The sequence below is a fragment of the Cervus elaphus genome, chromosome 5, assembly GCF_910594005.1.
Source record: "Cervus elaphus chromosome 5, mCerEla1.1, whole genome shotgun sequence".
Taxonomy (NCBI): Eukaryota; Metazoa; Chordata; class Mammalia; order Artiodactyla; family Cervidae; genus Cervus; species Cervus elaphus.
The window spans coordinates 120,896,423-120,921,047 of record NC_057819.1 but is presented as its reverse complement, the minus strand read 5'-3'; the positions used below and the strand labels follow the sequence as shown (position 1 = coordinate 120,921,047).

General features: G+C 39.0%; 2 protein-coding genes and 1 non-coding gene across 3 annotated transcripts in view; all 3 read left to right on the top strand.

The window, feature by feature from the left end:
* SMURF2 (SMAD specific E3 ubiquitin protein ligase 2) overlaps window positions 1–24,625 on the top strand; it is a 114,373-nt gene that overhangs the window by 18,444 nt on the left and 71,304 nt on the right. The window lies entirely within an intron of this gene.
* On the top strand, window positions 12,772–20,173 carry LOC122695316 (low molecular weight phosphotyrosine protein phosphatase-like). The gene has a single exon (XM_043905063.1). It carries the CDS (start codon window positions 18,137–18,139, stop codon window positions 18,611–18,613), a length of 477 nt encoding a protein of 158 aa, XP_043760998.1. The 5' UTR covers window positions 12,772–18,136; the 3' UTR covers window positions 18,614–20,173.
* On the top strand, window positions 13,771–13,896 carry LOC122695938. The gene has a single exon (XR_006341666.1). It is a non-coding gene; the product is annotated as a U6atac minor spliceosomal RNA (small nuclear RNA).

The following is a 24,625-nucleotide window of genomic DNA, read 5'->3' as shown; positions in this document are numbered from 1 at the left end:
CAGTATCCTGTTAACTTCAGAGCACTTGCTATAATTTATTTTCATATTTACTTCTTTTCCGTATTTATTCATCTTTAAATATTTATTGTCTTTGTAAAAATGTTAAATTTTAGATTAGTTTTATTTTTTTTAAATTTTAGATTAGTTTTAGATTTACAGAAAAAATTGTGAAGATTTTTCACTTTCTATATATTCCCTATCCAGTTTCTTGTATTACTAAGTAATCTTAAGTTAGTATGTTACATTTGTCACAGTTAATCAATAATGAGACATTATTTGTAACTAAAATTGATAATTTATTTAGATTTCCTTCAGTTTTATCAGTACTGGGTTGGAAGCTTCTGCAGGGCAGAGACTGTGTGTGTTTCATTCAGCTAGAATAATACTAAACACTTAGGAGTTACTCTGTATTTCTTGGAAGACCTACTACCCGAAAGATGTTTTCGAGTTTATAGTCTAACCTCTTTCCCATTTTATGTGAATAACTCGCTCAGGGAAGTCATGTGTGTCTTCTCTAAGTCTATGGCTAGTTGGCAGTACCAAAGTCTCCAGGGTCATACTAGAAACCACATCTTGTGATGTCTAGTTTGCTATATTTAGAGGTGAGTTTACGATCCCCTGGAGAAGGGAAAGGCTGCCCACTTCAGTATTCTGGCCTGGAGAATTCCATGGACTGTATATAGTCCATGGGATCACAAAGAGTCGGACACAATTGAGTGACTTTCACTTACTGTGAAACCAGTGATGCTTAACTTTCAGGATTCTATCCGAGGGCCTGGGAGAGATGCCGGCAGTGAGTTCACATGATCACTTTAAAAAATTGTTTTATTAGTATATATACAGAAAAAGTGCCAAGAATTTTAAGTTTGCAACTTAAGACTTTTCACAAGCCTAACACTCCTATATAAGCAGTGCCCAGATCAAGAAACAGTATTTCCTGTACATTGTCATGTATGAAGTTGTGAAGATATCTTAACCACAAGCAATTAAGATTGCAGTCTCTCTTTACACTGATTTGCCTTCTATCATGCTGCTTTCTCCTTATGTTAGTGGCATTGGAATGGCTGTAGGCAGTTTGGGCATCTGGCTTTGGGGAGACTGACCTGGGGATACATTTAGTTGGGTTTTAGCGGGATATGTTTATGGGTAATCTCTCAGTCTCTTCATGTATAGTCAAGGTATTGCTAGCCAAACTAGTACAAGGTTAGTGTCTAGGAGTACTGCACGTTGTGTTAGCTCATTTGACACTGTGACATAAATGTGCAGTCCTGGAGATGGTGTGGTGACCTGAGTATATCCTGTGGCATCTGGCACCTGAAATACGTAGTTTGTGGAGGAAAAATATGGTTTGATGCCAAAAGGCCAGTTCGTGAAAAATTCTTCTGAATCTTAAAGCTTCATATGAAAAAGAATAGTTAATCGTTTCCCCAAGTTTGGCCACAGTCCTAAAAGTTTACATAACATTACCAATAATGGCCCTGTGCTAAAAGAAACTCAGTTTCTAAGTTTTATAACAGCAAAAAAATGTGCTTAGCTATGCTAGAGACAGGATTGAATTATTTTCCTGTTATCTCTATAGAAAATGACATTATAAAACTCATGGGAAAGTGTGGTATTGGCGTAAGGATTGACATAATAGGTCCATGGATAGAATTGAGAGTCTATAAATAAACATAAATCTGTGGTTGGAGATCAGACTTGTGGTTGCCAAGGCAGGGTGGGGAGGGATAGGGGTGGACTGTGAGTTTAGGGTTGGTAGGTGCAAACTTTTAACATTTAGCGTGGATGAACAGCAAGGTCCTACTGTATAGCACAGGGAACTACATCCGGTCTTTCTGGATAAACCATAATGGAAAAGAATATTAAAAGAATAAATGTGTAAATTTGAGTCAGTTTGCTGTACAGCGGAGGTTGGTACAAGAATGCAAGTCAGCTATACTTCAATAAAAAACACATAAACACAAAATGGGCAAAGGACGTGAATAGACATTTCTCCAAGAAGATAGACCAGTGAACAATAAGCCTGTGGAGAGTTGCTCAATACTGTGAGTCACTAGAGGAGATGCAAATCACAGTGAGATACCATTTCACACCCATTAGGGGGACTGTAATAAAAAGTGGGAAGAGGACAAGCGTTGGCAGGGATTTTCGTACATTGTTGGTGGGAATGTAAAATGGTTCAGCCACTGTGGCAAAATTTTGGCAGTTCCTCAAAAAATTGAACATGGAATTACCATGTGACTCAACAATTCCGTTCCTAGCTGTATAACTAAGAAAATTGAAAGCATGTGTTCACACAAAAACTTGTACACAAATGTTCATTGTAACATTATTCGTAATAGGCAAAGTAGTTGGGTGGGAATAAACCAAATGTTCATTAACTGATGAATAGATAAAATGTGGTATATCTATATAATGGAATATTATTCAGCTCTAAAAGGGAATGAAGCACTGATACATGTGCCACCACGGATGAACCTCAGAGATGATGTGCTGAGTGAAAGAAGCTTAGACACAAAGGGTCACACATTGTATGACTCTGGTTGGAAGATCTGTGAAGGCAGGAAGTGGATGGGTGGTTGCCCGGCGACGGGGGAGGGGAGAATTGGGAGTGGCTTCCCTGGTGTGGGGTTTCCTTCTGGAGTTAGATCTGGGCGGTGGTTGTACAGCATTGGGAACATCGCGCAGTTTAAAATGGTGAATTTTATATTATGTGACAGCTATCTCAAAACAAATTGTAGAAAGTCCCCTGTCACAGGGGAAGAGGTACTCAGTGAGTATGCAGCCAAAAAACTAGGAAAAAAAGATTTTATAGGGTTGTCAGTTAGCAAAAGTATTCTTTTCTGGCTTTTATAATGTTTGATATTTATCAGCTTGTTCAAATTTATGATTTCTCATTCAAAATTGAATACTTTCATACGTAATTTTGTATTCTTACTCTAAAATGGGACCCCCAAACTGTATGAACTCCAGGCTCCACAAAACCTGGATGATCCTGGGATGTATATTAGCATCAAATAAAAGTGATTCAAGTACTGTGCTGTCTTTTTAAGCATGCGGGATTGAACAAACATTTATTTCTGTTCTTTCCCAAACCCCATTCAGTGATAGTAAATGGGTAAAAATAGCATATACACCTATAAGAGCAAAAAAAAAAAAAACAGAAGGAAGAGGGTTGGAGCAGGTGATTTAGCTGAGAATGTAGAATATAAAGTAGTTGCAGAGGACGTGCCACATCGTTGCTGTATTCCAGCTACCTTATATCCGAGATCTCATGAAAAGACTCAGGGATTGGAGTCACCAGGTTTCTTTGGGGGGTGCGGATGAGATGTGAGGCTGAAAACGAGAAATGATTTAAAATCTGTCAAAGGTTCTATATTTCTGTACATTATTCCAGGCAAGCTGGTGACTGTTCTTCCTCAATCCTCAGAGAAAGTTAAAGACATTTTATGGAGAAAGTTAACCAGATTGACTCCAAGCGCCAGGGATACCTGGTAGTGTGGAAGATAGGGAGGGGAGAAATGCTCCCCTGAAAATGAGGGGACCAGCAACACTTTTCCCCAGCCTCCCTGTACTGCTCAGCTCCACGAACACTAGCACCCAGTTAAATCTGTTCCCCTTTATGAAGAAGTCTTCTCTGGAAAATATTGGACAGCTCCCGAGAAAGCCCTGATAAATGCTGGTATTCAGTGTCTAATGAAGCAGCTTAGTCTCCCTGCTAGACACCTTCCAGTGAAAGGTACCAGTTGCTTGGTGGGGGAGACGGGCCTCACCACTCCTTAAACTGTCACTTGAACGTGGAAAATTAGAGGGGGCACTGACTCTCAACGGCAGTATCAGAACTGAGAAGACAGTTGAGCAGTGCCTTTGGAATTCTGAGGAAAGAGGACTTCTAGCCTAGAACCATTTGCTCATCAAGTATGAAAGCAGAATAAAGCTGCATGTTGAGGCATGCCAGATCCCCCCCACCCCCCCGCCAATTTTTTCTACTTAACCTTTTTTAGGAAGCTACTGAAGGATATGTCCATCAAAATGAGGGAACATACTGTAAAAGAGTGATACGTGGGTGGTTGTATATGCCCTTGCACACAAAGGGGAAGGCAGAGAGAGAAAGGGAAGTCAGTAAACCTGAAGTCCAGGGAAGAAGACTCTGGACGCTATCCAGCATTTGTGTATTTTTTCTTGGAAGAGGGTCTGTGTTGGGACTCTTGTTTATAAACAAAAGCCAAACTTGCAAAAAAAAAAAAAAAAAGTTGCCAATGACAGACATTATCAATTTTTTTAGTGTTTGACAATTTTGCAGGTTAGAGACATGGCACATTTAAAGAATTTTGAGCTTGATAGTCTTTTGTTAGTCCCATTGATCACTTTTATTTGTCAGATTCTTTTTTCTTTACTTTTGTCAATTACCTTACGGCTTTAATGCTAAAATACTTGCTGATAGAAAACACCCAAGTTTCAGAGCTGGCTGAGAACCAAGCTCTAAAATTACCTTTAACCTGGGATATGTAGACCTTTAAGAAGTTTGTTTAGGTATAAAATAGGCGACAAGGATATTTTGTATAACATGGGGAGTGTAGCCCATATTTTATAATAGCTATAAGTGGAGTTTAACCTTTAAAAATTGTGAATCACTGAACTGTAAACCTGTAACTTACATAACGCTTCCCTGATGATTTAGCTGGTAAAGAATACGCCTGCAATGCAGGAGATGCAGGAGACTTGGGTTCAATCCCTGGGTCAGGAAGAGCCCCTGGAGGAGGAAATCGCACCCTACTCCAGTATTCTTGTCTGGGAAATCCCGTGGATATTGGAGCCTGCCGGGATGCAGTGCAAAGAGTTGGACATGACTGAGCATCTGAGTACAGCAACTATACGGCAATAAAAAAAAATGACTAACTTAAAATGAGACATTTCAAATAGTCCTCATCATTATGAAGAATAAAATGTTGTACTTTTGTACTTCTCTGTTTGTAAAGGGAAAAACAGAAAAATAAAAATTCTAGGAACATTTTTAAAAGATTAAAGGGTGCATCTCACATTTTATATTTTTTTGAGGTGGGGCAGTTGTTGAATGAATGTTTAGGGAGACAACTTGGGTTGTTTAATTTACTGTGTTGAATTTTTTCTGGAATGTAAATCTCCTTTTCTGTCCTGGTTAGTACTATCTTAATGATTGTTTCGGAGTCTTGTATTCTTGTAGTTTGAATTTCAGTTTAAATGCATTTTAGCATTGAAGCCTTAAATAAGTGTAGGGTAGAACACACATTCCTAAGTGTGTGTTAGTCTCTCAGTCCTCTCCGACTCTTTTCGACCCCAGGCAAGAAGTGGGTAGCCTATATAGTCTGTGGGGTTACAAATAGTTGGACTTAGCTGAGCAACTAACACATTCCTAAGTTTTAGTTGATTTTGGAAATAAAACTTAAGGACTAGTGTATCTTTCTGTGACTTCTCTCTTGAGCAACTACTGAGTTTTAGGCTATATTTTGTCTCTTACTAGGCTGAAACCCCCTTGGGGGCAGGGACTTACTTTGTATAATCTGCATCAAGCATAAAAGGAGAAATCTAAGCTTATTTATTAATCAGTCCTCAGTTTAAGTCCATTAGGATGTATTGTTAAGGTTGAGATTATTGTCAGTTTGTAACATTGTTTAAGAAAAACTGATTATAAAATAATACAGAAACATTTTAGAAATTTAGAAAATCACTGTTTAGAAAAATAAATCATTACTCACATTACCTTACATTTTGGAATTATATTGAAACATTTTCTTTTTTTAATAGTATGTGGCCCAGAAATGTGTTTTAGTGGGAATGTTACTTTCTTTTTCCAAAATTTAAAAAAAAAGTATTAAAAAAAATTATATTGACACGCAGTCAAGGACTTTCTTTGCCCTTTTTCTCTATTTAAAGGTTTCAAACTTTGCTACACAGTAAGGAGGAGAAAGATGAGCGTTGCCTTGGGGTAGTTCTTTGGCTTGAACCTTGAAGAAGCAAGACTCAGGAGGCGGGAGTTCCTTGGTGGTCTGGTGGTGGTGGTGCTCTCCCTGCAGTGGCTGGGTCCCGTGCCTGCTCAGTCAGCAGAGATCCCGTAAGCTCTGCTGTGAGGCCGAAATTTGGAGGGGGAGAAAGAAAAAGGCTTAAGATTTGGTCTGATACTGTGATTGATTTTGAGGTGTCTTGAAGAAACAGGTTGTTACTCAGTTTTTTTTTTTTTTTTTATCTCTTATGCATGATTTTTAGAAGTTGAAAACATTGAGTAAGCTAAATGTATATGTATGGCAAATTGTACAAAAGACTACAGGGAAATGATTAATTTCCATCTACTCCCTAAACAGTTTCTTTTTTAAAAAAATGAACTATAGTTGATTTACAATGTTGTGTTAGTTTCAGGTGTAGAGCAGAGTGATTCAGTTTTATATATTATGTACATACACACACACACTTTTCCAGATTCTTTCCATCTAGGTTATTATAAGATACTGACTATAGCTGCTTTTGCTATGCAACAGGTCCTTGTTGCTTATCTGTTTTATATGTAGTAGTGTGTATCTGTTAATTCCAAGCTCCTCATTTATCCTTTTCTCCCCTTTCTCTTCGTTAACCATGAGTTTGTTTTCTGTGTCTGTGAGTCTGTTTCTGTTTTGTTTCTGGCTGTGTTATGTGACTTGTGGGAATCTTAGTTCCCCAAGAAGGGATCAAACGCAGGCCGGGCAGTGAAAGCAGCGAATCTGGACTGCCAGGGAATTCCCTGTCTCTGTTCTGTAAATAAGTTCATTTGAATCATTTACGATTCCACACATACTTGATATATGATATTTGTCTTTCTCTGATTTACTCCACTTAGTATGATCATCAAAAGTTCATCCATATTGCTGCAAATGAATCTTTCATTCTTCTCTTACAGCTGAGCAGTGTCACGCTGTGTCTGTGTGCCACGTCTTCTTTGTCCAGTCCGCTCTCAGTGGACATTTCGGTGCTTCTGTGTTTCGGTTATTGTAAATAGTGCTGCTGTGAACATGTTTCTTTTTGAATTAGTTTCTTTTCCTTTCTGGATGTATGCCAGAGTGGGATTGCTGGAATAGATGGTAACTCTTGTTTTCAGTTTTTTAAGGAATCTCCCTGTGTGTCTGCCCAGCTGTGTCCGACTCTCTGTGACCCCATGGGCGGTAGCCTGCCAGGCTCCTCCGTATCCACGGGGTTTATCGTACGGGAATACCGGAGTGGGTTGCCTTGTCCTTCCCCAGGGGATCTTCCTGGTCCGGGGATTGAACCTGTGTGTGCTGGATTGGCAGGTGGATTCCTTACTGCTGAGCACCAGGGACGCCAGTACAGTGGGGTCGGGAGGGGAAGAAAGGAGCACCTGAGGTGCGATTGTACAGTGACTTAAGTGACAGGCTAAGGAGTCTGGATTTTATCCCATAGGGAGTCGGATAGACAGTTTTAATGTTTACTATAGGTAGTAAACATTTTTAAATAAGAAATTTTAGATTTACAGTAAGTTCCCTACATGCAAATCTTCAAGTTGTGAACTTTCAAAGATGCAAACGTGCATTCCTCAGTGTCAGGTGTGAGTGAAGTTGCAGCTTCTCCTCCGTCCCCTGTGGCTGACGGTCCTTCAGCTCTGCTCTCTCCCCTTTCCTTTCCCTCCTCCAGTCCGTAACTCTTCTTGCCTGTTCACTCGATGTCAGTCCCTGTATGCCTGCTGTTGCACTCTACTATAGTTTTCTAAGATTAAAAATGTTTTATGTTTTTATGTATCATTTGTGTGAAAAGTATTATAAACCTATATACTATATAGCTAGTTGTGTTAGTTGGGTACTTTAGACTTAAGAACAGGCTAACTTTAGACATAAGAATAAATTGGACTTATAAATGCATTCTCAGAACAGAACTTATTTGTATTTAGGAAACTTCCTGTATAGTTAATTCCCCATTTCTCCCAGCCCTCATTCTGAAGCCCTTCTTTTCTTTGAAATCTCTCAACCTATCCTTCCTTTCCCATTCTTACTCATTCCACTACCATAATCCAGTCCTTATTACGTCAGACTGAGATGGTTGCTGTAGTTAACAAATGGTTTCTCTGCTTTGAGACCTTTGTCCTGCAGCTAATTCTGGATATCACTATCAGGTTAATCTTACCTAGAGCTTCACTTTGATCAGGTCTTTCTCCTGCTCAGAAACCTTTAGTATCTCCTTTTTGTTGACAGGATAAGATCCAGACTTCTTAGCTTGTCATTCAAGCCATTCCAATAATTAATCCAGTCTGCCTTTTAAGTCTTAGTCTTTTCCCTTGGTTCTAGAGAACTTCTTTAAAACATCTAAAAAAGATGTTCTTTTTTATTCTCTCATATAGCTTGCCCCTTTCATTTTAAAATTTCATCTTTGTTTCTTCCTCCTGGGTTATCTGTTCTCTAGTGTCATCTCTATTGGTTAAAAACCATACCCAGCCTAGAGTTCAGTTAAAGTTATACCTCCCTTGTAGAGCTTCTTCAAATGAGAAGCTAGTTTGAGTTTTTTCCTCTGGAATCTCAGAACTCTTTGTATTTAAGGCACTTAACGCGTTCTGTTGTGCCTGTTTGTCTTAACTGCCTTGCTGGATGATATAACATAGTTACGGTGTTTATTGTCTACACATAGTGCCTTCATTGGAGAAAGAAATGGCAACCCACTCCAGTATTCTTGCCTGGGAAATCCCATGGACAGAGGAGCCTGGCAGGCTATAGTCCGTGGGGGTCGCAAAGAGTTGGACACGACTGAGTGACTAACACAGTGCCTTCATATACATGTGTGCTTGACAAATACTTGTTCTGTTAATTGAACTCTATTTTGGGACTGTCTTTTGTGCTGGCTACAAATGTTTTGGTAGTTTTGAACTAATTGTTAAGCATCAATTTGATAGTAGTTGTTTTATGTTTCTCAGTCCCGGCTTCCCATCTAGACTATGAAATTCTTCAGGGCAGGAAAGATGTCTAATCTGTACTTTAGAATTCTTCCATAATGCTTTTCATTTTTAAAAATAGTGCTGAGATGCTTTAGTCTAGTGTGACAATTGATTTTTGGACTTAAATCTTTTTTAGTAACTGGAAAAGTTTTAACATGTTTCTCAGAACCCTAAAAATGTATACTTCTGTATGAAATAGAAGCACACATATGGAATTTCATAGCTGTAGGTTAGGTTATATTGTAAGGAAACAGAAGTTCAAATAGCCCCTCCCTTTTGGGGCTACAAAAGCAGTATGATACCCCTTTCTATAATGAGTATTTTTCTCTGTTCAGATAATCTATAAAGGTTATCTATTTGAAATACTTTTATGAGTACTTTTTTCTGTGTTTGAAATTTCAATTTGAGGGATAGTTTTATGACAGCTCTGTGTTTATAGCTTGTTATAATGTTTCCTTTATAGTTGCCAACTAGTATAGTTAATATTGGAGTAGGAAGTGGCAAGCCACTCTAGTACTCTTACTTGGAAAATCCCATGGACAGAGGAGCCTGGAGGGCTGTAGTCCATGGGGTCACAGAAGAGTCGGACACAACTAAGCGCGCACGCACACACACAGACACACCCACACAGTTAATATGTATTTTTTGAGGGGATGTGTGTATGTGTTTGAGAATTATGTTTATATACTAACGGCAATTGAGTTTAATAATACTGTATATTCTTGAGGCTTTGTTTTGCCTAGTAATATTTTTCTTAAAATCACAGAAAAATCAGTAGCTTCCATTTTGCAGTATTATGTTAATCACCTTGGAGTTTTTGAACATTAGATACATATGTAATATAAAAACAAACACGCTAAGGACCTGTGGCAAAAATATACTTAGATTTTGTGCCTGTCTGGTTTTATAACAAATGTTAAGTTGAATCAAATTGCAGATATTGTCTGCTTTTGAAGTAGAAGTTGGCAGCTTGTGTTCAGTTCAGAGGCTTTTAAACAAGACAGCAGAATGAGAAAGTATTTATTACTTAAATATAATAATTTAGATTAACTCTTGGCTGTTTTATTTTTAAAAACTGCAACTATGTTCTCTACTTTATAATGCATATTTGTGAAGTATAAATTATTTAAAAATATGGAAAGTAGTATATGTTAAATGATTTAATTATCATTGTTTTTCAGTTACACAAGTCTACATACTCATTGTAAAATCTCAAACAATAGAGAAATATATGGAGTAAGAAGTGTAGGTTCCTCCTAGTAGTAGCTAATCTTACTGTCTTCCCAGAAATAACTACTGTTCATATAGTTCAGTGTATGTATAACTTTTCTAGATTTGCTCTGTGCATTTGGCTTATACACACTCACATAATATATTTTTCTTAATAAAACATGGAAATAGAATCATACTCTACCAAGTGTCCAGTGACTTGCGTTTTTCACTTAATTTGTCTTGAAGGTATTCTTTTTTAACCATAGAATAGATAAAATAGCTTCCCTGGTGGCTCAGATGGTTAAGAACCTGCCTGTAGTGCAGGAGACCTGGGTTCAATCCCTGGATCAGGAAGATCCTCTGTAGAAGGGAACAGCTACCCACTCCAGTATTCTGGCCTGGAGAATTCCATGGACAGAGGAGCCTGGTGGGCTACAGTCCATGGGGTTGCAAAGAGTTGGGCATGACTGAGCAACTAACACTTTTACTTTCAGATAGAATAGATAGTCTAAAATACTAGGCAGTAATTAAAAGTAGAGGGCGCTTATTTTCTATTGCTGAATATTTAGGTTGTTTATTTTTAATTGTTACAAATAGTTACCCAGTGAACATTTTTGTGTGTGCATTTTTTTGCAAGGGGCATATCAGGCAGCTTGTGGTATCTTAGTTTCCCAACCAGTGATGGAACCTGGGCTCTTGGCAGTGAAAACCTGGAGTCCTAACCCCTAGACCACTGGGGCATTCCCTTGTATGTTCATCTTTTGGTTCATGTTTTAGTATTTCAACAGAATATATTCCTGGAATTGCTGAGTTAGGATAATTGGATTTTGACTGTTGTCAGATACTGCAAAATTGCTTTCCAGAAAGGAGGAATTAATTTACATTCATAGCCATGAATAGTTTAAAAAAAAAGTCTATTTCTTTATACCCTGAAAATTCTGAGTTTTAACAGATCTTTAAAATTTTTGCCAATTCAGTGGCTTAAAAATACTACCATAATGTTTGTTTCAAGTTTAATCTCTTTGATTCATAGTGTCATAGTCATATTTTCATATTCTTATTTGCCATTTTAACTTCTGTGAATTCCATGTTTATATTGTTTTAACCATTTTTCTATTCTGTCTGAAATTTTTCTACTTGGTTTGTAGAAGTTCTTTATATGTTCTGGATATTAGTTTTCTGTTCTATATTTTTTTCTGTCATTTCTCTTTTGACTTTGTTTTGTGGTAACCTTTGCCATACGAAAGTTTTTAAATAGTAAAATTGTTGTGATGAGATTCAAATTTAATACTACATAAAGATCAAACCTAGCATTATGGAACTGACATAATGAATTATTATACTAGGTTTTAACTTTTTAAGAAAATTTTGATGAATCTTCACTGATTGTAATTTTGTTTCATTTTCTTGCTGTTACTATGCCATAGACTGATTGATTGATTGTCACACTGATTGATAGTGGCTTTGGGATCTTAGATCCCCGACCAGAGACTGAACCCAGGCATGGACTTTAAAAATCATCCTTCTAAGTATAAAATTGCATACAGACCTCCTTTTGTTCCTAATTTTAAATTATAAGGACAGTAATTTAAATATTTGGATTATTTTTAGTGATATTGAAATGATCCAGCTTTTAGAGGGCAGTAATTTCTATCTGTATAGCTTTTTTTTTTTTAAGTTTTCCCACAGAGTTGATTCCATTTATAATGGATGCATTTTTCTGAGAAAAGAAAGCCTAGAAAACCTATTTCTGTGGTAAAACATGAAAAAGAAAGTGACGTCTCAGAGCATTTTGGATTGAAGGCTCTTTTTTTAAAAAATTTGTTTTTTATTGAAGTATAGTTAGTTTACAGTATTTCTCATGTACATCTTTTCTGTTTTAATGTGCATATCATTATGCACTTGAACAGAGGTTTCTACACATACACAGACATAACTTGTGTCTCTTCAACAGTTTTGACCATTTTTTTGTGAAGGTATGCTGGGGGAAATTCTGTCCTTAAATAAATGGTTAATAACTAATTCTAGTCATGTTTAACCCTTCTCAAAATATGAAATAATTAGAACTAAAAAAGAAACAAATTCATTTTGACCATTTAGATTTTTCCCAAGACTATCTAGAAGGATGGCCATTTTTGGTGTTAAACAGACCAAGCTGCAAATCCAGGAGATGCAAGAGATACTGGTTTGATCCCTTTGTCGGGAAGATCTGTTGGAGAAGGAAATGGCAACCCACTCCAGTATTCTTAACCTGGAAAATTCCATGGACAGAGGAGCCTGGTGGGCTACAGTCCATGGGGTTGCAGAGTTGGACATGACTAAAAACACACACACACACACACACAAAACACACTCACTCACTCGCTCTCCCCTTTCTCCCTGCAGTGGCTGACTCTGTACTCCGGTGCAGGGGGCCTGGGTTCCATCCCTGGTCAGGGAACTAGATTCCATGTTCCGCAACTAAGATCCAGCATGCATGCTCAGTTGTGTCAGTCATTTCCTACTCTTTGCAGCCCATGGACTCTAGCTTACTAGGCTCTTCTGTCCTTGGGATTCTCCAGACAGGAATACTGGAGTGGGTTGCCATGCCCTTCCTTCTCCAAGGGATCTTCCTGATCAGGGGTGGAACCTACGTCTCTGGCATTTCAGGCAGATTCTTTACCGATGAGCCACCGGGGAAGCCCCTAAGGCCCAGCACAGCCAAATAAATAAATAAATATGTTTAAAATAAAGACAGACCTAGCTGCAGATAATCTGAGAGTTACTTTAGAGTTCACTTTGAAAGTTAGTTATACTTCCTTGACAGAAAAGATTTTACATGATATTTACCAGGAATTGGTGCATTTGCAGTTATCTTTTGATCTTGAGACACATTATCCTCATTGCCTGTGGATGGATATTCATTAATTCATTCTACTGCTATTCTATTCACAGTCGAGGCTCTGAATTTGGTGTTGTGCCAATATGAATGGATGGAAAGATGAATGAGGCAGTCTCTCCTCTTATGGAGATCAGTTGATAACTGCAGTGGTAAAAAATAATGTAAAACAAATGTTTCATTGGTATATGTTCTGTAAAGGGATATATATCAATTATATCATGGGTAAAATAGTGAAGTAATTGGGTCTGTTTTTGCATTTTCTGTTCTTTACCATCAGTCTGTCTATTAATGCACCAAAACTCATGTCTGTTTATGTGTTAGTGGTTTTAAATGTAGAGTTTTTGTAGTTTGTTTCGGTATCTGGTAGATCTAGGCTTCTCCTTTCCTCCATAGCTTTTCTTCTCCTTGATATTCTTTTGTGATATTTTCACCTATCCTGGGGTACCAATTTTTCTAGAAGATGATTGTTAGTATTTTTATTGGAGTTTCATTAAATTAATAAATTAACAGATTTGTGAAGTAAGATAGAGAGGGAGGAATATTATACGACATCCCTTTTGCTGCTAAGTCACTTCAGTCCCTTTTAGGTGGAATCTAAAAAATGATATCCAAAGGAATTTACAAAACAGATTCATTTATTTGGCAGATGAACTTATGGTTGCAGAGGGGGAAGGGTTAGTTAGGGAGTCTGGGATGGACTTGTACACTCTGCTGTATTTAAAATTTAAGTTTTGTGTTGTATGAAAGGAGAGAAAGTTAGCACTCCCCTTGACAAGGATGGAAGAGGCTCTCGGGCCTGACAGCACGCATACGGTTAAGGCATTGCCACCTACTTCGTGGCATCTAACCACTGTTTTTTAAAGTTTTTTGCCAACTTAAAAAAAAAAAAATTTAAGTTTTTCATATTTGGCCAGTGAAGCGTTTTTATGATGGCTGCTTTAAATCCTTGTCAGAGAATTCTAACATCAGTGTCATCTTGGTGTTGATGTCTTCTGATTTTTTTTTCTTGTTTAGTTTGAAATGTTCCTGATGTTTTGTGTGACGAAGGATTTTTTAAAATTAAAACCTGGATATTTTGGGCGAAAAAAAAAGAACAAGGGATTTAATTTTATTTTATTGATTACACATAATTGTGACCACAGAGTTTTCTTACTGTTTCTACTTTACAAAACTTTATGATTATTTGGCAGGGTGGGAGCTCCTAATATGTACAAGAATTAAGAAATTCTTTACCTGAATCATCTCATTTAATTTTCAAAGTAATTCTGTGAAGTGGGTGGGTACAAATACTGTCATCATATTATCATCAGAAAACACTGATCTCAGAGAGGTGAATTAATTGTCCAAGCGTTCAAAGCTAGCAAGTATGGGGGAGCTTGAATCTGAACAAGATGTGTTTTACTTTCCTGTCTGTGTTGTGTTACACTGTCTTCCTGAATTGTTCAGATCTCTTGACAGAGCGCTCTGGAGGTATTTGAACAGGGTTTTTTTGTTTGTTTTTGTTTTTCTCCTAAGCAGTTCCTTTTTGTCTCACTTTTCCCTTCAGCTTAAAAAAAAAAAAGGAAGACAGAAGTATTTGTAACTTCCTTTAGAACCAGGTTTTGGGTCAAATAGGCTGTGTTTTGAATTAAGAGAAGTTTGGTTTTTTCCTGCACATCTCTCTTTTCAACAGCTGACTGAGTGTAAGTCGATTGGAGACTCGTTTCATTTATTTGGCAGATGTTCCCCGGGAGGGTTGATGTTAAAAGAGTGTGGGGGCATGGTGAACTATTAACCATGTGGCGTGGGTTACACAGGGTACTTTGGCCATTCTACCTTCAGACATCTGATCTAATGAGGAAATTTGTGATTAATGTGCCAAAACTTAATCAAGTCAAAACTTAGGGAAATTGAAAGTGTTGCCTTTCCCCCCTTTTTAAACACAGGCTTAGGGTGGTTAATAGATGAGAGGCCTATATTAATAAAGTACAGCTTCACTGGTGATCTTCTCTAAACCTTAATTTTATTCTGTAGAATGAGAATAGTATTATTAATCCAGAAAATTTAGTGAACTAATCCATATAAAGTGCTTAGCAGAGTAAAAGAGTAAGCACTCAGTGAATATTACTATTGTGTGAATACTTGTTTACATCCAATAAACATGGTGTTAAAATGAGAAATGAATTCAGAAGTAGAATGTAGGGCCTTATCACATTTCTCTGGTGGTTTTTTTTTTTTTTTTTGGAGGGCATCAGTTGAATTTTTTTTTTTTTTTAATTTAAAGAGTATATCATAGAAGCTTGGGCTCCTCAGTCAAGACCAGTTAATTATCTTTCCGGGTTGTGGAACTTTGCCCTCCAGCCCTTTTCTCTTTCTTTGAGAATTTAAGTATCCATGTGTACCTCTCATATTAAAAAGTCCTTCTGCAGTCCATATCGTTTAGCTCCTGTAGGTTTTCAAGTTCAACTTTTAGAATAAGAGCTGTCCACTCATTTCTGTCCATGTTTCTCACCTTTCATTTATGTGCTAATCCAGCTTTTGCCTAGTACTCTTCCAAAACTTTTTGGTGAAGATAATGGTGCCCTAATTGATAAAATGAATGGAGACTTTTCTGTCTTACCTTTCTTGCCTTCAGCACTTAACTAGTAATTTCTTATTTAAGGACATCCTAGAATTGGTTGAGTGCTGGCCTTGGGATGTTTTAAGTTCTCCCCCAAAGCAATGTGTTCTTATCTTTATCAGTTTAGCAGAGGCAAACTCTGGGTAGTTCTTATAGCTTTCCAAAGACAATTTAAAAAACCGATTTGGGCTAAATTTATTTCTACTCTGGCTGGACTATCACCCATTTTCTCTCTGGTGATGGTTGTCCTAGAGCCTTTAAATATAAATTTTTAGCTCTGACAGTATTAACAGACACTTCTGCACTACCGCTTACACCAACCTGTTACACCAGTTTGGGTGTGGTGATAACTAATTTTTTGTGTCTTGGTAGATTGGTTCTTTGCACACTTGCAGAGTAACAGGTTTCCTTTCTTCTGTGGCATTTAATTTTAATGATATTGTATATTTTTAGAAATTCCCAGTTGACTGATAATCTCTCAGATGAAGTGATGTTCTACTTGGTGCAGACATGAAGACTCCTCCTAAAACAAAACACTCTTTTAGGATCTTTGCTAATCACTTAGTCTGCATTAACTTTATATTCATCACCTAGAGGCAAAAGCAGGTGATTATTCCCTCCAGTCACCTCAAATGACTAGTCTTTCCTGTCATTCATTGTCTCCTTTGGTAAAACCTCCCTGTTAACTGAGGTCAGATTTACAGCTAATCTTCATATTATGAGAGCATTTCCGGGTCCAAACTATATATAGTTGAAAGACAGGTTTTAGGTTGGTACAAAAGTAATTGTGGTTTTTGGGCCTTGAATTTTTAATTATTTATAACTAGGCTCAAACACATCTTTATTAGTCAAAATAGGAACCATTACAATCAACACATTTTTGCCAATGAGAAATAAGTTTGTTTATTCTTGTAGCATAAAAATCTGTGTTTCAGGATTTGACGAATTCTTGGAAAGCATTTTTTGCATCCTGCTGGTTATGGAAGCATTTTTCTCTGCAAAAAGTTGTTGAGATGCTTGAAGACATCTGTTACCAACCTCTCTCACCTGGTGAGAGGTCAGGTGAACATGGCAGATGAGGCAGAACTTCGTAGCTCAATTCGTTCAACTTTTGAAGCATTGGTGTGCGATGTGCAGTCGGGTTTTGTTATGGAGAAGAATTGGGCCCTTTCTGTTGACCAGTGCTGGCTGCAGGTGTTGGCAGTTTTCATCGATTTGCTGAGTATACTTCTCTGATGTAATGGTTTCGCCACAATTCAGAAAGCTATAGTGGATCAGATGGGCAGCAGACTACCAGTGACCATGACTTTTTTTTTTTTGGTGCAAGTTTGGCTTTGGGAAGTGCTTTGGAACTTTTTCTTGGTCTAGCCACTGAGCTGGCCATCGCCGTTGTCATATACAATGCATTTTTTTGTCGTGTGTCACAATCTGATTGAGAAATGGCTCACTGTTGTGTAGAATAAGAGAAGACAACACTTCAGAATGAGGACTTTTTTGATTTCCGGTCAGCTTATGAGACACCCACTTATCAAGCCTTTTCACCTTTCCAGTTTGCTTCAAACACCAAATGACCATAGACTGGTCAACGTTGAGTTCTTTGGCAACTTCTTTTGTAGTTGTAAGAGGATCAGTAAGAGGACCAGTGATGGCTGTCAGTTGATCACTGTCAACTTCTGATGTCTGTCACTGCACTCTTCATCTTCAAGACTGTCTCCTTTGCAAAACTTGTTGAACTGTAACTGGGAAGGGTTGATTTTGACTCCATGCTACGACTTTAATCCTTTTGCCATTTTTGTTATTATAGTCATACATGAAGTCCTGCCTCAGAGAACTCTGCCTGACCCTTAAACTAAAGTGCCTTTGCTTAGCTCATAGAGAGACATTCTGACCCTGCTCACATGTGAATGGCTGTAAGGAAAAGAAACTAACACATCTTCTTCCTTGAGGCTTGCCATTCTAGTAGATATTTGCAAAAATTAAATGGTCTTTTTATTTTGTTTCCTTACCTCCTCCCCATCTCTGATCCATGAAAGAACCTGACATCCAGGCCCTGACAAGATGGTTATTTTGAGAAGTTAGTCTGCCATCTTCTCGGTCAGCTGCCTTCCTGAATAAAGTAATATTCTTTGCTTCAATACCTCATCTCTTGGATTCATTGGCCTATTGTGCGGCAAGCAGAGTGAGCTTGAACTGGGTAGCAGAACTACCACTGCACTGTATGTTCATTAGCAGTTCCTGGGCCAGTGCATTTTAATATTGCAAGTTGTCTCCACTGCTTTATGACCCGTTTTGAACTTGAATAAGAAATAACTTGAATTTACTTTTTGTCTAACATCATTTCTATAGTCTAAAATAAGTATAAAATAGATAGCAAGTAATAAGTCATTAGCAAAAAAAAAAAAAAGCAAGAAATGCACATTACTATGAATGTGTAAGTGCGCATGCGCCGCACCGGAAGCATTCCGACGTTATTACTGGGTGCCTCTGCGCGCGCGGGAAGATGGCTGAGCAAGTGATCAAGTCGGTGCTGTTCGTGTGTCTGGGTAACATCTGTCGATCACCCATCGCAGAAGCGGTTTTCAGGAAACTTGTAACTGATCAAAGCATTTCAGATAATTGGGTCATTGACAGTGGCGCTGTTTCTGACTGGAACGTGGGCCGGTCACCAGATCCAAGAGCTGTGAGCTACCTAAGAAATCATGGCATTAACACAGCCCATGAAGCAAGACAGGTTACCAAAGAAGACTTTGCCACTTTTCATTATATACTATGTATGGATGAGAGCAATCTGAGAGATCTGAATAGAAAAAGTAATCAAGTTAAAAACTGCAGAGCGAAAATCGAACTACTCGGGAGCTATGATCCACAAAAACAACTTATCATTGAAGATCCCTATTATGGCAACGATGCGGACTTTGGGACCGTCTACCAGCAGTGTGTGAGGTGCTGCAGGGCCTTCCTGGAGAAGGTCCGCTGACCCAGCCATCCTGCTGTGGCCCAGGCTCGTCCCCCCAGGCCGTGTGTCAGGTGTCAACAGTGTCACCTCCCGAGCCAAGGCCGCAGCCCTCCCTTTAGCTGATTTGCTGTTTCTCACCTGACAAAATAATTGTAGATGGAAATCAGTCTTTGTGTTTGGCAAAAGAGTAAATAAAAAATCTTTGATTCAAAATAAAATAAAATGAATGTGTAACATAACCACATGTATTTAAGAATGTATTGTAATATCAAATGGCAAATTTCAGCAGTGCAAAAATTTGTAGTATGTTTGCACCAACCTAATAATTTCATGTCTCTCAGCTTGACACTTTGTATACAGTATGAAATAGCTCCTTCCAGATATCTTTTGTGACTTCTCAGGTCATTCTTCTGAACCTGACTGACACTTGAGGTTAATGTCTTCATAAGTTTTCTCTCCATTTTCTCCTAAGCTTCAGCTTTTACTTTCTCTGCTTAGTAGCCTAGGTTTCTGGATATATATTTTTCTTGCCATCAAGTCACCAAATTAATTTCCTATAGATTTTAGGTCAAAACTCTTATCTCAAGACAACCTTCTATGGTAGGTGTTCTAAGCTTTTCCTGTAGATCTCTGAATAGGCTTTCTTTGGTATTGGATAGTTGTTGTTCAGTCATGTCCAGCTCTTTGAGACCTCATAGACTGTAGCACATCAGGCTCCCTTGTCCTCCACTATCTCCCAGAGTTGGCTGAATAGTTTATTTGTGATTGTTTTTCCTCGCCTCTGTTCTTGTAGTTTTTTTTTTTTTTCCTTCTTTTTTTTTTTTGCTTTCAGTCTCATTTGCCTATGTTGTTCTTAAACTTTTTAGTAAGCTGCTCTTCATCTCAGCCTCTCTTTTTTTTTTTTCTGGCTGCAGCTTGCAAGATCTTAGTTCCCTGACCTGGGATCAAACCTGGGCCACTGTTGCAAAAGCACCAAGTCTTAACCACTAGACTGCCAGGGAGTTCCCTCAGCTGCTTTTCTGAAAACTAACTTATCTGTCATTCTCTCTAGCCTTTCTTTTTACTGCAGTGTTACTAAAAAAGTCATCTTCAAGATACTGACCCAGAACATCAGTCCCGGTCTTCCAAGATTATTTCCCAGGACTTCCCTGGAAATACCATCTCTTTAGAAACTCGTGTCTTACCCTGGTGTGATTGCCCCTTGAATTCCAGTGCAATGATAATTGCTCTAACTGGCCTTAAGGAGTCTTAAATACTCTTTACAATTTATAATCATGTTTTGGGGAGGGATGAAGTAGCCACAGTAGATGAGGAGTTACTTTCTCTTTAGATTTTACCCATAAGTTAACAGCAAAATGTAGTGGAAAGAGTATGGATTTTTGTAGTGAGAAAGAATTGAATTTTAAATCTTCCTTTTCCACTCTGTTGTTTTGAGACCCTGAGTCTCCGTTTCATCAGTAAAATTATATCCACTTCATGCAGTTGTGGGCTTCCCTGGTGGCTCAGAGGTTAAAGCATCTGCCTCCAATGAGGGAGACCTGGGTTCGATTCCTGGGTCGGGAAGATCCCCTGGAGAAGAAAATGGCAACCCACTCCAGTATTCTTGCCTGGAGAATCCCATGGACAGAGGAGCCTGGTAGGCTAAAGTCCACAGGGTCACAAAGAGTCGGACACGACTGAGCGACTTCACTTTCACATGCAGTTGTGGTGGGACTAAAAGACAGTTTATGTAAAAGATACCTAGAAGATAGTAAGTATCTACATACATAGCAAAGGGTTTTTTTTTCCCCTTTAAGAATTGGGCAGTGGGCCTCAGTTAACTAACCTGTGTGGTTAATTGCTCAGTCGTGTTCCACTCTTTGCAATCCCATGGATTGTATAGCCTGCCAGACTCCTCCATCCATGGGATTCTCCAGGCAAGAATACTGGAGCAGGTAGCCATTCCCTTCTTCAGGGGATCTTCCCGACCCAGGGATCAAACCCAGGTCTCCTGCATTGCAGGCAGATTCTTTTCTGTCTGAGCCATCAGGGAAGCTCTGTAACTAACCTTACTGTGGTAATTATTTTGCAATATATATGAGTATCAAATCATTGCATTGTACATCTTAAACTCACACAGTGTTATGTGTTAATTATATTTCAGTAAAGCTGGAAAAAACCCCAGATCTCTCAGACCATTAAAGTAGTGACAGTCCAGCGTACCAAGAGGATTACTCATTTAGTTCAGAAATATTTACTGAGTACTTGATATATATCAGGCAATGTGACAGGAGAATAGGTGTTCAGAAGACATTATCTTTATGTGTAAGGTATCTACAGTGTGGCATTTCAATATATGTTGTTAAGTGCAATGGTAGAAATAAACACAGTACTGTAAGAAGATTAAGGAAGGAAAACCAAACCTGACCAGACTGGTAGAGGCCTAGTTAGGTGCTCAGGATCACTTTCTGCTGGGAAATGTTTTTCAGGATTAGTAGTGTTTAGCCCAGAGGCGGCAATGGCACCCTACTCCAGTACTCTTGCCTGGAAAATCCTGTGGACAGAGGAGCCTGGTGGGCTGCAGTCCATGGGGTCGCTAAGGGTTGGACATTACTGAGGCGACTTAGCAGCAGCAGTGTTTAGCCAGGTGTGTAAGCTGGGATAGAGAAGAGGTTATTCTGTTTTGAAGGAGTATAGTGGTTGAAGGGTACATGTGAGTATAGGAGGTTATGCTGGAGAATATGGTGTTCGGGAATCAAATTTTGAAGTACCATGTGTGGCTAAGGTGTTTTGGCAAGCCACTGAAGAATTTTAAGCAAGTAATGATAGAATCTGAGTTCTGTTTTAGACAGTTTACTGTAGAAAGTGTATGGATGAGGGATAAAGATTAGTTTCTAAACTGCCTTGATGACTGTGTGAATTGGTGGTGGTGGTTCAATCGCTAAGTCGTTTCGACTCTTTGTGACCCCCTGGACTGTAGCACGCCAGGCTTCCCTGTCTTTCACTATCTCTGGGAGTTTATTCAAACTCATGTCCATTGAGTCGGTGATACCATCCAACCATCTCATCCTCTGTTGCCCCCTTCTTCTCCTGCCCTCAATCTTTCCCAGTATCACAGTTAGTTACCTCTTTGCATCTCTTGGCCAAAGTATTAGAGCTTCAGCGTCAGTCCTTCAATGAATATTCAGGGTTCTTTAGGATTGACTGGTTTGATCTCCTTGCAGTCCAAGGGACCTCAGGAGTCTTCTTTAGCACCACAATTTGAAAGCATCATTTCTTTGTCACTCAACTTTCTTTATGGTTCAACTGTCACTTTCCTGCATGACTGCTGGAAAAGTAATGGATTGATAGTGCTGTTAAAATTGAAGAGGAAAGGGAGAGATATGAATCAGAATTTAATAGTGGGGGGAACCCTAGAAACAGTTACTACAGAGAACAGAGAAGACTATTAGAGACCAAAAATTGAGCATTGAATGAATAAATTTTACTGCCGAACAGGGAGCCTGATCTAGCACAGAGCCTAGGTATATACATGTTTTGTATTAGATACCTGTTTTGTAAGGAAAGCAGTGTCTCTGAATGTTGTTGATAGGCTGATGATAAAGGTATTTGTTGGTCAGATAGCACTGGACTGGCCAGAAGTAGTCTGTGTATGTGTTCTGAGTATGTATGTATGTGCCTGTCTTGAGATGATAGTGTGTGGCTAGCTGCCAGTGTACAGGCCTTAGTATAGGTGGATTTACAGTGTACCTACAAATGGAGCTAAACATAGTTAAAGTCAGTCTCATTATGCTAACAGAGAACAACAGTCACTTGGTGTTTGAGTTAAATCAGCAGAAGAATACTATAACAGTTGTTTTTTTTAAAAAAAGAGCATATCATTCTGTGTTTTGTCCCAATATCTTATGTAGAAACTGTCTTTATATGTAGTCATCAGTTTGATCTGTGGTTTTGGGGCAAATTTTGTTTCTTAGAATCATCTGCTTCTAGAGTTCTTTTAAATGAGGCTCAGTCTAGGGTCACTCAGGGGCATGGAAATCTCCTGGTCTGAATTAGGAGCTTGTTTCAGTTGTGACATACACACCCATGCATCTACTCCTTGAAGTTTGACTGTTGTAGCTGTTGACAGGAGGACCTGAAATGGTCCTTAGCAGAGAGGAAAGGTAGTTTACAGTTTCTGGGTAAGAGCCTGGGTAAATCAGGTTAGTCGTTGACAGTATTTGGTGAAATTGCATGTAAGAGTACAGAATAAGTTGAATAAGTTTTTAGTGGAGGTGGATCCCAGTTGTGTTGGGCATATTGTAATGATTACAAATAGGAAGAAAGTCTCTGTCGGCTCTGAGGGAACAATTGCATGGCCATTATTAATAGTGGCAAAACTTTAGGCTAGGGAAAAGGAAAGGTTTCTGAAACTTTGGGGGAGAAGTGGAGTTTCTGGTGAAGAGAGGGGTGTTACAGAGTTTCTGTGTACCTCTTCCAATGAAAGGAATTCCTTGACTATTTGATAGGAAGGTAGGGCCGGGCCCCCTGTTTCACTAAGCAGTGACCCTGCCTCTGCCTACATATTCAGTGGCAACATTGTACCCTACACAGGGAATACCTTTGTATTTTTTAAGGTAAGTTCTTCCACAAACAATATTAAATCAGAGTTGACAAAAGTGGTATCTGTAGGCTCAGAACTGGGCATAATTCAGTTTTGAGTTACTGTAAAAGTCATGTTAGTTCTAAAAGGTCTGGTAGGTCTTCATAGAACCGTTCAACTTCAGCTTCTTCAGCGTTACTGGTTGGGGCATAGGCTTGGTTTACCATGATATTGAATGGTTTGCCTTGGAAACTAATAGAGATCATTCTGTCATTTTTGAGATTGCATCCAAGTACTGCATTTCGGACTCTTTTGTTGACCATGATGGCTACTCCATTTCTTCTAAGGGATTCCTGCCCACAGTAGTAGATATAATGGTCATCTGAGTTAAATTCACCCATTCCACTCCATTTTAGTTCGCTGATTTCTAGAATGTTGACGTTCACTCTTGCCATCTCCTGTTTGACCACTTCCAATTTGCCTTGATTCATGGACCTAACATTCCAAGTTCCTATGCAGTATTGCTCTTTACAGCATCGGACCTTGCTTCTATCACCAGTCACATCCACAACTGGGTATTGTTTTTGCTTTGGCTCCATCCCTTCATTCTTTCTGGAGTTATTTCTCCACTGATCTCCAGTAGCATATTGGGCACCTATCAACCTGGGGAGTTCCTCTTTCAGTATCCTATCATTTTGCCTTTTCATACTGTTCATGGGGTTCTCAAGTCAAGAATACTAAAGTGGTTTGCCATTCCCTTCTCCAGTGGACCACATTCTGTCAGACCTCTCCACGTCCGTCTTGGGTGGCCCCACACAGCATGGCTTAGTTTCACTGAGTTAGACAGGACTGTGGTCCTGTGATCCTGTGATCAGATTGGCTAGTTTTCTGTGATTATGGCTTCAGTGTGTCTGCCCTCTGATGCCCTCTTGCAACACCTACCATCTTACTTGGGTTTCTCTTACCTTGGACGTGGGGTATCTCTTTACAGCTGCTCTAGCAAAGCTCTGCCGCTGCTCCTTACCTTGGGTGAGGAGTATCTTCTCATGGCCGCCCCTCCTGACCTTGAATGTGGAGTAGCTCCTCTTGGCCCTCCTGCGCCTGCACAGCCGCTGCTCCTTGGATGTGGGGTTGCTCCTCTTGGCTGCCGCCCCTGACCTCGGGCGTGGGGTAGCTACAAGACCTTTTAGAACTAATACCCAAAAAAGATGTCTTTTGCATTATAGGGGACTGAAATGCAAAAGTCGGAAGTGAAGAAACACCTGGAGTAACAGGCAAATTTAGCCTTGGAGTACAGAATGAAGCAGGGCAAAGGCTAGTAGAGTTTTGCCAAGAGAACGCACTGATCATAGCAAACACCCTCTTCCAACAACACAAGAGAAGACTCTACACATGGACATCACCAGATGGTCAACACGGAAATCAGATTGATTATATTCTTTGCAGCCAAAGATGGAGAAGCTCTATAGAGT

Bases quoted from the DNA above. Each gene is read 5' to 3' on its own strand.
- LOC122695316 (XM_043905063.1), top strand. From the start codon at position 18,137: ATGGCTGAGCAAGTGATCAAGTCGGTGCTGTTCGTGTGTCTGGGTAAC.